The sequence below is a fragment of the Myxocyprinus asiaticus genome, chromosome 1, assembly GCF_019703515.2.
Source record: "Myxocyprinus asiaticus isolate MX2 ecotype Aquarium Trade chromosome 1, UBuf_Myxa_2, whole genome shotgun sequence".
NCBI lineage: Eukaryota > Metazoa > Chordata > Actinopteri > Cypriniformes > Catostomidae > Myxocyprinus > Myxocyprinus asiaticus.
This window is the reverse complement of record NC_059344.1, coordinates 24,355,291-24,373,256: the sequence shown is the minus strand read 5'-3', so window position 1 is coordinate 24,373,256 and position 17,966 is coordinate 24,355,291. Positions and strand designations below refer to the sequence as shown.

Sequence of the window (17,966 nt, the reverse complement as noted above, 5' to 3'; positions counted from 1 at the left end):
GCAGGATCGAGTGTGGAGTATGTTTTTCCCCTTCCTTTCTGATTTCTTTCCTATCACTTTCCACTGCCCTGACCTGGGCATAAAAAGCCCATCAATAACAACAACAACAACAACAACAACAATAATAGTAATAATAATAAAGAATAAGGTTAAATCTAACATAAGTGTTGAAGATTGCTATTCCAACCTCCTGAACTGCATTCTCTTAAATAAATTAGATTATGCATCAGTGAGATTTGACAGCAGGCTTGTCACTGGGACATTTAATTATGATGCTTACATGATGGATATAAGTTACTAAATTATACTGCTTTATACCTTTGAACCACTCTATACTTCATGCTGTGTGATACTGTATGTGAGAGTATGACTCACGGCAGAAGTCTGGTTCCCTCCACTGATAGACAGGCGCACCTGCACTCAGGCAAACATCGGTATAAGCCTGAAGCTGGTCACAGAGTGCCTGCTGCAGCCCCTGATAACGGCACATATCAAACACACAGCTCTGGAAGAAAGGCAGTGGGTCCACCACCTTTATACAGTCCCTGTGAGAAGCGTGTGCGAGAAAAAGTGTTCAATGGTTAAGCATTAAAAGATGTTTAATGTCTTATCAGCACATGTTAAAAACAGTATGAATATTAGAGCAAGAAGAATTAGTTAATAAGTATGCAATGCTTTCGGTTACGGAGAGCATTTTCGAAAGTATCTGTCATCCATCAGATCTCTTTCTGTACAAAAGTCAGCGGTGAATTTAACAACACATAATGATGACATTTACAACACTCAGTGGTGAGTTAACTTTAAACAACGCTATTGTTACTTAGCATTAATTTATGTGATATGGTCATTAATTAGTGGACCAAAGGCCTTTGTGTATTTAACAACACACAGTGATGACTTATGTAATAACAACATTTTGAGTGTTTCGATGTTTGTATCATGAAATGTGCCCCTAAATTTTCCACATAGAAGGTGTAAATCAACAGTCCTAACCTAAATGCTCCATTTGTATCAGTTATTTTCCCACAGTTCTCTAGATTAGACACCATATCCTCCAGATCAGGATCACAGGGTGGGCCAGGCCCAGTGTCAGGCTTGCACCTAAAACACAAAACAGATCAGTGTTACATCATCAAGCATATGAAGTAGACGTAATCCTCAAAACATTGTCCTGCCTTAGCAGATGATAAAATAAAGAAGAGTGAGAGGTACTTACGTTTCATCCTCGTCATCATCAGTTTTCCAGCTGTTGCCAAACTGATCTGAGGTTTCGGCTTGGGAACCATCTGGCTTAGTGAAGTCATTATTGGGGTTTCCATCATAGTCCCCACACAAGCCACACATTTGGTCATAATAGGAACTGATAAAGTGAGTGAGAGAAGAAGAAGAAAAAAAGAACAGATTAATGCAAGGATATTTATATCCCTGGAGACATTATTCAATTTCCTTTTGTGAGATTTACTCTGGGCCCCTAGCCCCCAACAATCTTCATGGAGCTTTGTGTTTCTGGCTAAATGCTTCAGGTCAAAGAGATGGATAGGTATATTCCAATGGGGCAGTTTTTTTCCCTCAAAGCTTAAGTACCTGGGAACAGTGATCTTGGCATAATGGTTGCCATCCCATTGCACCTCCAAGCCGAATGGAGTAGTGAGTATAACATACTGCCCAGCAAGGGAGAGAGACATGAGTGGAGATGGGTTGTGGGGAAGAGACACCCTTTGTCCATTCACCTGAATGTATGAAGAAGAGAACAAATGCCACAGAAGTGGATTGAAGGCAAAGGTTAGCACTGACAAGAAGAACTGTAGCATAAGATAAGATTGTTCTTGGGGGAAAAAAATGGACAGAGGGATAAAGTGATAAAGTTGAAAGATACAATGAACAGATTAGATTAGAAATAGCTGAAAGGGGAGGGTCTCGAAAATGTTATAAGCATGTACTTAATCCTGGAGATTATATTCTTAGAGAGACTACAATGTATTTTTAGCTGCTGACTTGATATCTCAATTTTTTTATCTCAAGATTACAGAATGCCTTCATTAAATGGTGATTTCATGATGACAGCTGCTGTGGGTACTGACCAAAGTTCTCCTGCTTTTCATCATTGTCACTGTGACACCACTGACTGTCACATACAGTTTTCTGAGGTAAGAAACAGCAGAAACTCCTCTCTCCTCATTCTTACCCTCCACTGAGAACCAGGGGCCTACAGAGCCAGGAGAAAGAAAAGTTTCATTATTTTACTGTGTATGCTACATTTAAACGGGATATACTGTACACATCTAATCAATATGTCAACAATCAAACAAGAATGTGGGGATTTGTGTGCTACTCAATAGCTGCTACTGATAACAAAAGCACTCTAACCACACTGCCAGTTGTGGATTGTTAGAACCAGCTGCTGTACAAATGCAAAATGCAGTAACTATACATTTTGTCAAAATTGACCCCTGACAGAAATCGGGTCTCTTAGACCAGTTTTTCTCAACCAGGGTCCCCTAGGAGCTTCCAAGGGGGCCCCAAGATGACTTTAAATAATTTAGAATTAGTAATATTTATAATCTAACTTAATAAAATGCAGTAAATAAATAAATCATATTTCTAATATAAAAGAATAAGAGTTCAACAACTCCTTTCTGCATCTGTTGTTTTTATTGAATATATATATATATTGAAACATATATTTCTTGGGTAACACTTTACAATTAGTTTCCATTTGTTAACATTAGTTAATGCATTAGGTATCATGAACAAACAATTAACAAAATATTTGTTACATAATTTTTTAATCTTTGTTACTGTTAGTTAATAAAAATACAATTGTACATTGTTAGTTCATGTTAGTTCATACTAGAGTGTCATTAACTAATACAACTTTTGATTTAAAAAAAATTATTAGTATATGCTGAAATTAACATTAACTAAGATTAATAAATGCTTAATAAATATTGTTCATGTTAGTTCATATTAACTAATGGAACCTTATTGTGAAATGTTACCGTTTCTTGAAACTTCTGGAATCCCAAAATTAACCTTGACTGTTAATATTAATCAGATGACACTGTTTGTTTCAGTTACTGTATAAAAATGTTTGAAAACTAGCAGCTATGGGTTTGGACTCATGTGAACGAGTGTGAAAATTGCATTAACTACAAAAACCACACTATAACCAAGTCACTTTGAAACCATTCTTCTCAGTTTCAGTGCTGATGTAGTTACTGCACTTTGTCTTTGCAGGGAATCCTGGCTTTGGCCAGTGCTTACCGGTGTTGTTTTTACAGGTGCGTGCCAGAGTGTAGGTGCAAGTGCCCATGAAGCTGTAGAATTTGCTATCAAAGGTGTTATAATGAGGGTCACCAGAAATAATACAGTCTTGAGAGCCTGGGGGATTGAGAAAAGAGAATGAGTGCAAAATATTGACTATACGTACACGTCATCCGTTTGATGTTAGCCTGGGAGCAGTTCACCCAAAAATGAAAAACTGTCATCATTTACTCAATTATGAAATTGTTGTTATATTATGTAATGACGTGCATGCATGTAACCTTCTATAACCATGGAATTCTGTTAGTGAGTAAACCAAAGTACTAACCTTCTGGGTAACACCCAATTACTCCACCCTGTACACCACATTGTTCCTTCGGAGGGCACTCAGCAGCATTACAGGTAACTAATGGGTGGTCACACTTACATAGTAGCTCACAGTCCTTAGTGTAGAACTCTTGACCATGCTAAAACCATAGAGTAAACATCATTTTAGTATAGTGATAAAAACTGCTTAATTGCCTAAAACAAACATTCACACATATTTACAATTCACTCACCTGGTAATACTGTCCATTATACTTGCAGCCACATGTATCTTCTTTCACACACTTGCCAGCACTAAGGAAATATCCAGGGTCACAAAGACACCCTTCAGAACAAGGCCCAGGACACTGATTTGGTGGAATCGGGGTACAGGAAGGCTGGCAAATTGGGACGCATGACTCAAAATGACTATTGTCGGGGCATATCAGAGCTGGAGAGGAAGACTGTGTGTTAACTTGTGGTATATTCTCCACAATGCAATGTTTTCAAAATCAGTGTAGTGTGACACATCTCATCACATCTGCAGCTTTACTCTATGATACATTATGAGAAGTAGTCAACACTTTTGATAAGAGTTATTGGTTTTTTATTGGACAATGTATTTTTCAGACGTACGACAGAAGGTGCTGTTTCTCCAGGGCCCAATTGTGACACCACGGCCCTGACATTCATGGACATATGCCTCTATTGCTTCACATAAAGCGGACTGAGCACCATCCAGCTCACACACATCAAACAAACAGTCTTGGAAGAAACCCTATACACACACACAGGGATAAGATAGTCTGTTAAATGGATAAACTTATGCACTAATGCATTACAAATGAACTGATTTGATTTCACTCACATTGGGATTGACTTTTGGATGGCAAGCAGCAAATGGACCATTGCGGTCCAGTATGATACCACAGTAAGCAGGCCCTTCATACAAGTCCTGCTCAGTATCTGTACACCCTGGGCTCGGGTCTACCACTGTCTTATCGCAGCTGAAGGGCAGAATCAAAGGTACGTCACCTGTGACATCCATTAATAGGCAACAGAAACAAGTCTTGCTCAGTAACAAAATGTGCATTGCATTTTGTCTTACTCAGGGTCTGTGTTCCAACTGTTGCCGAAGTCATTGGGCCTTTGGACCAGTTCACCAGTGGGGGTACGGAAGTCATCCTTGGGGTCTCCATTGTAGTCGCCACACAGTCCACAAAGTTTGTCCTCATAGCTGTAAAATGATCACAAACAAAATGTTACATGAAAATGTTGTAAAAGACTATTTAGAGTCTTTTATAGTAAGACTTTTAAAAGAATCATCCTCACTCCTTGATAACTTTAATGTCCATAAAGTGGTTTCCATCGTAACGTACAATTACTCCAAAGGTCAAGGCCACTGTGTAGTGCACACCAGACTTAAAAATGTCAACACCATTGACAGGACTAAAAGGAAGGTTCACATTGGTACCATTCACCTGAGAAAAATCAGGAAAAAAAATATATATATATACATTTGAATGTGCCACTTAATAGATATATTTGAAATATTAAATATTGTGTATAGACATGACAGTGTACAGATCATCAGCAATAATATCTCAAAGAAGGTCCATTTCTGTTACCTGCACAATCCCTTCTTTCAGAATGGAAACTTTCACTCCCAGTGCATGGACATACACTGCTTTTACATAACTGATATGAGGATTGTTGTAGCGATTCTCATTGTCAGTGTATACAGCGAAATATGGCACTTCTGTGCTGTTACAAGGCTCAGACATCAGGTAAGAGCAATTTCCCATGAAGTCATAGCGCTGGTTATCAAAGGTGGTGTAATGGGGGTCACCAGAGGAAACACAGGTGGAGGTCCCTGTGAGTGAACAATCCCTCGGTGTCAGATAGAAGTATATACATGATATAAATTCAAAATTATTTCAATGCAAGAGACTCCAGGACAAAGTTGTATATCCTTTGTAACAACAATTAAAAGTTTGCAGATGATAATTGCTAGACTTTATAACAAAAATGTTTAAAGTTGAAGATGGCATAAAATCTAAGACAAGGCTTTGTGCTTTGAAACATATGGGCAGAGCTATTAGGTGTTAAAGGGGCTGTTCACCCAAAAATGGAAATTCTGTCATCATTCACTCATCATTCATTGTTCCAGACCCATATGACTTTCTATCTTATGTGGAACATGAATGGAGATGTAAGGCAGAATGACAGCCTCAGTGACCATTCACTTTTTGTATGGGAAAAGTGACTGAGACTAACATTCTGCCTAAGATCAGCTTTTGTGTTACATAGAAGAAAGAAATAGGATGAATAAATGATGACACAATTTACATTTTAGGGTGAAATATCCTTTTAACCTACTGTACCACTGATCACTTGTCAGTTACAAAATTAATGGTTTAAGTGAAGATTGTAGTTTTCTGCTGTACCTTTAGGGTAGCAGCCATGCACTCCACCAACATCCCGACATTCTTCTGTCACAGGGTCACAGGTGTTGTCTACACAATCAAAAGTGTAGTTGCCAGTACAGCGACACAACTTGGAGCATCCATTTCCAAATATGATCTCACCAGGCTGAGTGTAAACACAAACCATGTTTAGAGCCAAGACTTTAGTTACAGAACTGAATAAATATGAAGCCTCACATTAATAACAACTCTCATACCTCAAAGTAATTGTTGTCATCATCTAGACAGCCACACTGCTCAATAGGAACACAGCGTTTGCCACGGAAAACAAATCCTGGTTTACAGAAGCAGCCACTGATGCAAGAACCAGTGCAGTTGGTGGAGGGTTCTTTGCAGCTAGGAATACAGGCTGGGCCACAATCGATGTACTCAGAATCAGGAGGGCATTTCACTGTTGGAAGACATTAGTGGTTTCTTAGCTGTACAAATGTTTTAATTTCTTTCAAATTAAACAAACTGAAAGTGTAGCATACCTGGTGGTGTTGGTTTTGGAGTAGTTGGAGTAGTTGGCTTAGGTGTTGTTGGTTGTGGTGTGGATGGTTTAGGTGTTGATGGACTTGCTGTCGTTGGTTTAGGTGTTGTGGGTTTGGGTGTTGTTGGTTTAGGTGTTGATGGACTTGCTGTCGTTGGTTTAGGAGTTGTAGGTTGGGGTGTGGATGGTTTAGGTGTTGATGGACTTGCTGTCGTTGGTTTAGGTGTTGTGGGTTGGGGTGTGGATGGTTTAGGTGTGGATGGTTTAGGTGTTGATGGACTTGCAGTAGTTGGTTTAGGAGTTGTTGGACTTGCTGTAGTTGGTTTAGGTGTTGTGGGTTGGGGTGTTGATGGTTTAGGTGTTGATGGACTTGCTGTTGTTGGATTAGGAGTTGTTTGTTGGGGTATGGATGGTTTAGGTGTGGATGGACTCACAGTAGTTGGTTTAGGTGTTGTCAGTTGGGGTGTAGATGGTTTAGGTGTTGATGGACTCACAGTAGTTGGTTTAGGTGTTGTCGCTTGGGGTGTGGATGGTTTAGGTGTTGATGGACTTGCTGTAGTTGGTTTAGGTGTTGTTGGTTTAGGTGTTGTGGGTTGGGGTGTAGATGGTTTAGGTGTTGTTGGACTAACTGTTGTTGGTTTAGGAGTTGTGGGTTGGGGTGTGGATGGTTTAGGTGTTGATGTACTCACAGTAGTTGGTTTAGTTGTTGTCGGTTGGGGTGTTGATGGTTTAGGTGTTGATGGACTCGCTGTAGTTGGTTTAGGTGTTGTTGGTTTAGGTGTCGTGGGTTGGGGTGTAGATGGTTTAGGTGTTGATGGACTAGCTGTTGTTGGTTTAGGAGTTGTGGGTTGGGGTGTGGATGGTTTAGGTGTTGATGGACTCACAGAAGTTGGTTTAGCTGTTGTAGGTTGGGTTGTTGATGGTTTAGGTGTTGATGGATTCGCTGTAGTTGGTTTAGGTGTTGTGGGTTGGAGTGTAGATGGTTTAGGTGTTGATGGACTCACAGTAGTTGGTTTAGGAGTTGTGGGTTGGGGTGTGGATGGTTTAGGTGTTGATGGACTCACAGTAGTCGGTTTAGGTGTTGTTGGTTGGGGTGTGGATGGTTTTGGTGTTGATGGACTTGCTGTTGTTGGTTTAGGTGTAGTGGGTTGTGGTGTTGATGGTTTAGGTGTTGTGGGTTGGGGTGTGGATGGTTTAGGTGTAGAGGGAGTTTCATCTAAAAAAAAGTGTGGAGACAATAATTAGAATGGAGCTTTGACTGTTACATGCTCAGACATCTTTGACAAGTGGGACTGACTTTTAGACATACAAGATCATTGAGATAAGGCATTGTCTGCTACCTACCTTTACAAATGGTTATGCAGACACTATCAATGGCAATATCTGTCTGCACTGTTTCACCATAAACACCAACAATTACAAACTGAAACAAAAATGTGAATAGCAGTGTGAACACATGCACCTTAAAGAACTAATTAAATGTTTTGCAAGTGAAGAGGGTCAGATCAATGTGTCAGTTTAAAAAAGCTCATTTATGAATTTCTTATTGAAAAAACAAAAAACGAAACTGACCTGCACATCAGCAGTACCAGTGTATCGAACCACTGCTGGCTTCCAGCCCTGACCTTGATTCCCCGTGAGACTGAAAATAGGGGCTCCAAGTGCCCCACCTACAAAAAAATAGTAATAAATATCTTACAAACATTTTAAATTAATGAATGGTTAATTACTTAATCTGGTTTTCATGTGTTATGTATGTGTAAAATATTATAACATTATAATATAATAATTTTAATTATAATATGTGTGATCATATTTGTTGTCATTGGTCGTCATAGATTTGATAACTAGTAATATAATATAATATAATATAATATAATATAATATAATATAATATAATATAATATAATATAATATAATATAATTCTCATAACAATGGCTCTGATTCTTGAGATAAGGACAAAACATGTCTTACATACAAAAGTTAAATCTAAAGTAAATGTGTACACTCAGGGCATTTATTACTTCCATTTTTAAATAATTTCATTATAATTTTCTTTTTTTTTTTTTAAATACATGCTCTATACTTAGAAGCACATGTCATTTAACCTGTCCTCAGCAAGAGGCCACAATGTTAAACTACCAAACAAAGTGTTTAAAAATGCAACTAATTCATAAATATAGATATGAAATGAAAGTTAGGGATCTGTAAGATATCAAACAATACACAAAGTAAACTTTAAATTATAATTTCCATAAAAACCTGCCTATCAAATTTGTGTCCTCAATTTGCATCAACAATTAATCCTGAATAAATCAGACAATGTCATAGTCAGCTATAACTCTGAGGACCCTTTTCCCACATACTGCCAGTGTTGAGGAGTTACGGAATACATGTAACGGGATTACGTATTTAAAATACTAAATATGTAATATAACTGTATTCCACTACAGTTACAATTTAAATCATTGGTAATTAGAATACAATTACATTCAAAAAGTATTTTGATTACTGAAGAGATTACTTTGCATTTTATTGTCATTTGTTTTATTTAATATTTAGTCCTTTCAGATGGAAAACATTTATACATATAAATGATGCAAAGTGCATTTGAACAGCAGTGAAACACTTTCTTATGATGTGTTACATTCATACGAGCAGACAGAGAAGTAAGCTTGAAGTAAGTATGTTTCTGAAACAGAAATAAACCTTGTGTAAATTGTCAGCTTTACACTAAGCTAAAATACTATTTCTAGCCATTTTACATGCACATGTTACCAGGCACGATCATATTTTTTTATAAAGAAAATTCACGTTGGATCATAATTTCTTTTTTTCTAGTAAGACCTTTGATATTAGGGCAAAAATCGCATTCTTGATAATAATTTTTTTATTGTTTTCCTGTAAAAATATCTAAAAATCCTTAAAACAAGATCAGTTTGATGTATCTTGTTTTAGAAACAACACTGCATAAGATATTTAGGTTTTTCAGAGAATGTATTTTTAACATGTGTATTTGTCTTACTGTACTGAGTTTTTATAGTCAAAACAAGTGAAAAAATCTACCAGTGCTGAAGAAGTAATCCAAAGTATTTATAATACGTTACTAACCTTGAGTAATCTAACAGAATACATTACAAATTACATTTTACAGCATGTATTCTGTAATCTGTAGTGGAATACATTTCAAAAGTAACCCTCACAACCCTGCATACTGCTCATGGTGGATGCAACAGTAGGACACGTGGTCTGGTACATTTAATATTTTAAACAAACAGTGTTTATGTTTCTGCTGTCACAGCTTCAAAATGTCAACTCTGTCATTCCCATTATGATAATTTCTGTTAAAATTGTGGGATACATTTTGGCATTTGAGTTTAAGTTACATAGACAGCTTCAACTAAGGAAATAAACAAAATGGCTCCAGTGTACAACACATGGTTAAGATGAAAAAAATATTACATTTTGTCAACAGAAAAAAACTATAGAATGTATTTAATCACTTAACTCCTTTACTGAACACCATTATTAGATAATTAAAGACTTTGCACTCATGTTGGATGGATCAAATAAAAATGGCATGCTTTTTAGTGTGTCTGACAGAGTTGACACAGATGACAGTAAACGTTTTTATAAAAACCTGTTTCCTTACATGGTTTGTTAGCTGAGACCTTTGTATACAAATATATCCATTTCAAATTAATTTAGTATAAAAAATAAAAATAAAAACACAGATTTTAAACCTGTTTTGTCACTTATCTCAAGAATCAGTGAAGGATTACATTGCTTGAAAGTGTAAATATGATCTAAATATGAGCATGTGGGCTCTTACCAGCAGTGGCTGCATGGACCTTAAGCTCCATGTTGGAGGAGCTGCCATACATGTAGTAATGGAAGTCCAGCTGTAGACAGCCAGAGGAAGAAGCTGAGGTAGAAGGGCTCCAGAGCTGAGCTGATGCTCCTTCCACACTAAAAGAGGAGTCCATTAAAAGGTACGACCCCACTGCATTGGGAAAAAAAACAGTTTACAAAACATGTAATGTTGAGAGGAAGAAAAAAACAATTGTTGTCTCAATCAAAGTCATAGTGTGTAAGTTGGCCTCACATCCTGGTTTGGAGAAGTCATCTTCAGGGCCAGTTCCAGGTGTATCTGTCTGCCCAAGCCACAACTCCCAGCCAAAGATATCCTCATTATCAGGTATTACATTCGTCCAGCCACATAAGTCACTGTCATCAAAATCACACCCAGCTACACACCCTGTACAAACAGAAACAAAAATCTAGATTTACATGGTGCAAAAAGCAATTATAAAACAGTATTATACAATTGTATTTACTGTAAATGGGTCTGTATTCAAATTTGCATCTTTGTAACATGCAATAAGAGTGGGTTAAAGTACCAGGGCAGGCTCCTTCAGTGATGACAATGTTATCCAGGGCAGTGTCACATGACGAAGTAAGACCCCGCATTGTTTCAAACACAATCTAGAAGAGAACAATTACATTTTTTCATGCTCTGAGAGTCACTTAAGTTCATTCTGTCACTAAGAGCTTTAGAAGTGTTCTCTACATGGGAACATTGATTATTTTATAGCTGCCAATGAAGATAAAACCAGTATAGATTAGACATCTTGTAATGCCTTTGTAGCCAAAAACACTTTACTATATCTTCCAAGAGCACATGTCAGAGCAAGCCCACACTGACCACACTAAAACTTCATAACTGCTAACAAGTTTTCTGTAAAGGCCATGACACTCTATTTTTAAGGCAATGTAAACAGGTATCACAGGAAAGTGCCCATTTCTTTTGCAGTTAAATAGCTGCCCACATGTTATAGCCTTAATGCTCACCAAACAGTCTATAGACACACAAGAACACTTCAATTAGCAACAGCAACCTTTTTACTGTATTTGAGCACACCCGCACTCTCACCTGAATGGTCTGTCCAGCTGGTATGGGCACTGTGACTGAAGCCCCAAGCCATGATGGGCTTTGGATTCCCATTTTCTGCCACAGTTTTTCCTCAGAGCCGGTATGTTTGGCCAAAACAGTCAGTGTATTGCTGCTGTCAGAGCCATACATATAGTAGTAGAACTGTACACAAATCTCAGCTGGCCCGTTGCTAATAGTTGGGCTGAGTAGGCGTGCTTTCTGTCCATTCACAACATTGTCAGCCTCATGATATATGTAATAGCCAGCTGTGAGGAAGGGGATTCAATTTAACGATGGAAGAAAGTAATATTATGCTTCTTTTGACCCAATACTGAATTAGTGGAGGCATAATTATAGCCCTACATATGAACTAAGTGAGTATGCAGCCTAGATTATTTCATGAAAACAGAGCCATAGAGAATGTGTGATCACAATCACACACTCTATATAATAAAAATTGCTCTATAATCATGGAGCAATGCAGTTAACTTCATGTTGCTTAAAGGTGACTGTCCCTTCAATTAATGTAGCTTTTGTAATTTTTTAAAATACATTTCTGTGCACTGTAATATCTCTAATAATAAAAAAATAAAAAAAGTTGAACAAAGTATCTGCTGAAATGTATTCTTAATAAATGTTCATCTTCAGTTAAGTGACTGATCACTGTACTGTTGTTTCTTGGTGAGGTTCTCATACTCACAGCCATCTGGATAGTCTCCACTGGGTCCAGTGCCTGCTGTTGGGGTGGATCCTGTATGACGTGTCCAATCACTGTGATCTGCAATGTCTTGTTGGAAGTTGCAGAAAGGGTCTTCGTTTTTGTTGAAATCACACGAGGCCAACACTACTTCCAAAGATAAATAAGACATTTTGTCTGAAACTATTTTCAGTGGTTAAAATTTTATTTTTGTATTTTGAGGGGCGGTAGCATGATTATTTTCCTCCTTGGCTTAGACATCCTCCATCTTTAGAAATTTTCTACCTCACTGGATATATTAGAAATAATTGTTTTAAATAATTATGATAATAAACTTCCTTAAATGAGAAAGCAGTAATGGCACACGTTTTAATGTATTCAGAATTTCTAAAGCCATAAATGCTCTTGTAATGAGTCGTGAATGGACATGGACCTTAGATATGCTTTATGGGGACCTACTGTACTCCACCCATTTACAGCCAATTCCAGAGTAATTTTGTAATGTCATGGCTGTGTCTTTGCTTGATTGCAAGCGTGTGCAAGTTTTTTTTTTTGTTTTTTTTTTTTTTTTGCAGTGCTAAGCATGCTGTGAAGATTTATTTATTTATGCATTTTTGCTCTGTACAAAAGAACTAAGTCAATCTTCCCAGTGTTAGTAATATACAGACATGATAATATTCTATACATACATTCAGAAAAATATAATAATAATTGTTCAGATTACTATATTGAATATTTGAAGAAGAAAATAGAAATAAATGGATGAAAATGTTTGCAACAAGTCAGGAAGTCTTTTGGCAAAAGACTGGCTAAATTTTGTCCTCATAACATTTTTATGATAAATAACTTACCAGCATCTCTGTGAGTCACATCATTTCTAAAGAAAACATAAAATAAGAAGACAGGTTAAACTAATGGCAGAAAAAGACAATAGAGCTGGAATATAATTTTAACTGCATAATCTGTTCAGAATTCACTTTCTCTGAAGGCATTGAAACGTAATTCAGTTATTACGTAATAATTACCATCGTCACAACATCAACTATATTATCGTGACCTTACTTACTACCTTAATTATGCTTTATCAGACTACCAATCAGACTATCAAAGACGGCAGGTACTATTTTAATCAGATGTTAAATATCATTAATTTCAGTAAATGCATTCATTCATTGGTCATTTTGAAATCATTGTGATATTTTTGTAACATGGTAATTTAAAACATAAGTGTCAATGAAGTGAAATCCACAATGCCTCAGAAAAGTGTTTGATGTGAACAAATACCAGTACCTTAACACTACAGTTTTGATAAATGATGCAACTACAAAATCTTGATATGTTAACTTGCATTTATTTCTTTGCAATATATATATATATATATATATATACACACATATATATTCCTTATTGAACTAATTGTTAGAAACTGACAGCTCTACTTTAATGATTGGCAATTTATTCAAATGTATTTCAATTGTTATCAAGCATGTAGAATGGCATAGTTGAACAAGTTTGCTGAATGCTCTATCTATGTAAATACTGTGTATCTACAAAAGAAGTATACATATTAACATGCATAATAATCCAGTTTTTTACTGAATTTGGTACTTACAGTCAGAAATTGTAAACAAAATTAATTTAACAACATTGTTAAAAACATCTAATAAAAAATTAAGCTGAGGCTCTCATGACTGCTGAAACATTGCACTAAATTACTGAATAATACAGTAATTATGAGCATCTCACCTGTTTACATTGCCGTCTATGGTATAGCAACCTGCTATACATGTTAAGATTAGGATTAACTCCAGACGTCCCATGTCTGGATTAATGGATGTTGTTGGGTTCACTAAGACAGAACTAAGGGGTCTGCGAGTGTTTATAAAGGAACGGTTATTCCGTGGTCATTAAGGGAGGGCACAAGAAGGTGTGTATCAGTTTTTATCACTTTCATGTACTGTATCTTGTTTTACATAGCTCATTGCAAAACCAATTTGGTGAATCAGTAACTGTTTTTGATAGGACCAGGGTGTGTTCCCCCATCCTCTTCGTGCTTATGGACAGAAGGGCGTATCAGATGATACAGTTGTGCAGTTCAGCTCAACAATAGGCTCTAAGTCTGATAAATCTGATAAATCTGAATAGCACAATGAATAAATTGCTGGCATCATTAAGCTCAGAGTTTATGAAAGAATAAGTTGACATCTAGAGCAAAAAAAAAAATGTCAATTACAGCATCCTTATCCGAAAATATAGGGAAAACGCTCAATGCCGCACATCAAGGTTGAAAATTTTAATTTTTGTAGAATCAGTAGTTAATGAACGCTCATATCATAAAATGACTCTCCTGTTGAGTGGAGGTTAGACTAGGTCATCCTGGAATATTAAACTTAATCATTCAATGGAATGTTTATATATACTATATATATGTATACTGTATATATGTGTATGTATATATATATATATATATATATATATATATATATATATATATATATATATATATATATAAAACATATAAACATGTGTTTGTAGGAATATTGTAAATGATCTTATAAAAAATAAATGCTACAGGTTTATGACTCCTTTATTGCATGACACAAAAAAATCATGTGTGCCTGAATATTCATTTTTGAGAAATGTCTGAAGTAATTCAAATAAAATTATTTGTTTAATTCAATGATATCATTCACCTTTCTCTAGTTTCTGAGGCAAGTAAGCAACAGTCAAAAACATAATATAGAATTAGAAATAATTAATTCAATTTGGAAAAAATGATTAAATGATTCCAAGCGCTATTTTTGATGCTAATTTGTACTGTGACCACAGCTGATGGGAATCACTCTTATGTCACTGAGATTCCACCCTGTCTTTTGATAACGCATGTATGTTTATGATGCCTATAAAAAGAGGCACACTGAGGTGTTCTGTTCCACCCCAGGTCCAGCCCATTAATGTGAGGTAAACCCTTCATAGATAAGATTTTTGACTAAACCTAAAAAAAGATAAGCTCAACACTGAAAAAAAATGTTAATCAAAAATTAGCTTCATGTGGTAACATACAGTATAAATCAACTGGTTTGATTCAAGTCAAAAATATAATTTAACATCACTGAAGCAACGTGGATACATTAGATTCCACAAACAAAACTAATTCAGTCAGGACCACTTCCATTCAGTGAATACTAACTTGAAAGAATTAATACTTTATTGATTTGTACACAATTTAAGTAAACTAAAAGGCAAAGCTGTCATACGAGAGGTGGAGCTGGGGATGGAGGAGGGTGTTAAGTGCAGTTTGCATCCATGCAATGGAAAGGCAGCTGAGAGAATTAATGAATGGAGGACTCATATAGGACCTCTTTGATTGAAGTCAGAATTGTATTGGTAGATGTCTTGATCAGCTTGATTAGCTGATTGCAAGCTGACTAACATGACCTGCCTGAACTGATGGTATGCTTGATTTTCAAGGGTTAAATTAAGTAGAAAACAGTTACCACGTTTTTCAGTGCATGCAAGTATAGTGCCTTTTCACTGCTTAACAATTAGATGTCTAATTTTACTGATAATAGACAGCACTCTTACTTTGAATTCGTAACTTAGATTTAATTGTTTTTGTCAAGATTCAGTAAGTTTCAAAGTGTGAAATATTTATTTAGCAATCAAATCCTTTGTGTCTTTTTGCGGATAGCTGATGCCAGTGGCGTAACTATATAGGCAGTGCAGGATGTTCATCCGCACTGGTGCCCGGAGTGAAACACACAAAAGTAAACTATTAAAACAACCACGGTTCCAACTGGAGTTCGAGGGGGACTGTTCACCTGCCCGAAGGGTCACGTGAGATCCCAGTTACGCCACTGGCTGATGCATCATTTTAAACGCTACGTTCTTGAAAAAAAAAAATGCTCTCACAGTCATACAAGGAAGGAGCACAAGTGAGAAAAGCAATATCAATGAGTGTCCTTTGATTTCTTTGTAGATTGTTCACACTTTGTAATTAATTTGGGTTTAACACCTTTTCTGGTCTATATAGACCGACCTTTTGCAACTTCTAATATTATAGTGATGAATTTGTTCCTCATGATGTATTTTGCCTATACTACAGATGTCACAGACACCATTCACCCATTTTTGTTTGTACTGCAGGCTGCTTTTCCCATTGTCATTGCCTAAAATATTTTTTTCCCCTGATCTACAGCAAACTACTGTGGTAAGCAGAGCTAAACCTTTGTTCCATTTCCATAGCGTATTACGGCAGGTTTTACTCCTCTGAGTCATAGCTATCCCTAAAGCTGTATCACTCATTAAGCTCAGCATAAATACATAAGCAATGTGGAATCATCTGTAAAAATGGCCAATGATTAGCAAATGATCCGATCAGTATCTTTTCAAATATCACTATGCTCATTTTTGAGTCCATTTTGTACAAACAAGCTACGAACATCTTTCATCGTAACTTTCCCAATCACCTTTCTTCTCAGATCCTCCTTTTGTCTTGAATTGGTCCAATTTGTTATGAATGTTCTTCCTTGTTTCTAAAATAAATGTGTCTTTTGTCATAGCTACAAAATGCTCAGCAAAGCTATAACTCCCACATTGGGAATTTTATTTTGTTACTCATGTGTGTTTGCTATGTGGCAATAATTCCCTCATCAAACAGCACAATTATATTACACTACTACATTATTACAATAACATAATTTTTATGAACCATCAACTGTACAATGGGGCAGAAGGCCCCCCTTAAAGAGCACCTATTATGGTTTTTCAAATATTACCTTTCATATAGTGTGTTATATAACTGTTTGTGAATGTAAAAAAAGTCTGCAAAGTTTCAAAAATCAAAGTGCATGACAAATGGAGTTATAGACTCCCAAAAGAAAGAACCGATTCTGAACACCTGAAACGAGTCGTTAGTAATTCCAGACTTACTTCCTGTACTAACCTACGTAATTTGGTAACAAAAAACCCGCCTCTGGTCTTCATTGGCTGCTCGTGAACAGCTTTGACCCGCCCTCAAACACTACACTAAGCGGTAGACCAATCACAACAGACTGGGGCATCTGACCAATCAGAGCAGAGTAGGCTCTCTGAAAGGAGGAGTTTAGAATGAATCCTTTAGAACGGATCATTGAACGAGTCGTTTTTGACAGTGGGAAAAAAAGGTAATGCTGCAATTTAAATTATGAGCAAATTAAAGTGTTTTTTTGACCTTGGATACATGTAAATCTATTGTATGAGACCTTTAAAACAAAATTAGGCACGTTTAAAAACCATGATAAGTGCTCTTTAAGGAAAATTTGCTTTTTATATGTGTATCAAGATTTTAAAAACAACAACAACAATGAAAAAATTTTATTGAACATTTTATTGAAATGTTTTTTGATCATTTGTGTGAAAAGAAAAAAACAACAGAAGGTTGATTTGTTTAGAATTCATAAGAAAAACTGGTGAGGGGGCCTTTTACTCCACATTTGGGTAAAAAAGGCCCATGGGGCTTATAACAATAAAATATTTTTGAGACAGCAAGTTGCTTTTTTTTTTTTTTTTAGTAACAAATTAAGATAAAGCTTATTCAAAATAACCACTTCAGAAAAGAGTGCACCATTTCAAACACATTTGGCATTTCATAACATTGCAAGTCTTCAATAAACAAATCAAGAAAAGAAAAACAATGTGTTTATGGGGGCTTTTAGCTCCTGTAACAGGGCTGCTTTCTACCCCCAAAAACTATTCTTTCACCTTTTGGACAGTTTTTGAAAAACTTTTTATATGATCACCTTATACAAAACTGAAAATAACAAAAC

The 17,966-nt window shown here is 36.3% G+C and overlaps 1 protein-coding gene across 1 annotated transcript in view; it reads right to left on the bottom strand.

Moving 5' to 3' along the window:
• zanl (zonadhesin, like) overlaps positions 1-13,979 on the bottom strand; it is a 29,115-nt gene extending 15,136 nt beyond the window's left edge. The window contains exons 1-26 of the mRNA XM_051705467.1: positions 13,906-13,979; positions 13,011-13,036; positions 12,163-12,306; positions 11,463-11,728; positions 10,930-11,014; positions 10,635-10,787; positions 10,362-10,532; positions 8,101-8,198; positions 7,873-7,951; positions 7,079-7,651; positions 6,530-6,736; positions 6,254-6,447; positions 6,018-6,162; positions 5,199-5,443; positions 4,903-5,051; positions 4,679-4,807; positions 4,439-4,577; positions 4,207-4,348; positions 3,825-4,021; positions 3,593-3,731; positions 3,265-3,381; positions 2,082-2,206; positions 1,585-1,730; positions 1,217-1,360; positions 994-1,101; positions 376-545 (exon numbers count right to left, since the gene is read on the bottom strand). Coding sequence (XP_051561427.1) covers positions 376-545; positions 994-1,101; positions 1,217-1,360; positions 1,585-1,730; positions 2,082-2,206; positions 3,265-3,381; positions 3,593-3,731; positions 3,825-4,021; positions 4,207-4,348; positions 4,439-4,577; positions 4,679-4,807; positions 4,903-5,051; positions 5,199-5,443; positions 6,018-6,162; positions 6,254-6,447; positions 6,530-6,736; positions 7,079-7,651; positions 7,873-7,951; positions 8,101-8,198; positions 10,362-10,532; positions 10,635-10,787; positions 10,930-11,014; positions 11,463-11,728; positions 12,163-12,306; positions 13,011-13,036; positions 13,906-13,979 — 4,165 coding nt within the window. The remainder of the gene's footprint in view (positions 1-375; positions 546-993; positions 1,102-1,216; positions 1,361-1,584; positions 1,731-2,081; positions 2,207-3,264; positions 3,382-3,592; positions 3,732-3,824; positions 4,022-4,206; positions 4,349-4,438; positions 4,578-4,678; positions 4,808-4,902; positions 5,052-5,198; positions 5,444-6,017; positions 6,163-6,253; positions 6,448-6,529; positions 6,737-7,078; positions 7,652-7,872; positions 7,952-8,100; positions 8,199-10,361; positions 10,533-10,634; positions 10,788-10,929; positions 11,015-11,462; positions 11,729-12,162; positions 12,307-13,010; positions 13,037-13,905) is intronic.
• Positions 13,980-17,966: the final 3,987 nt, after the last annotated feature.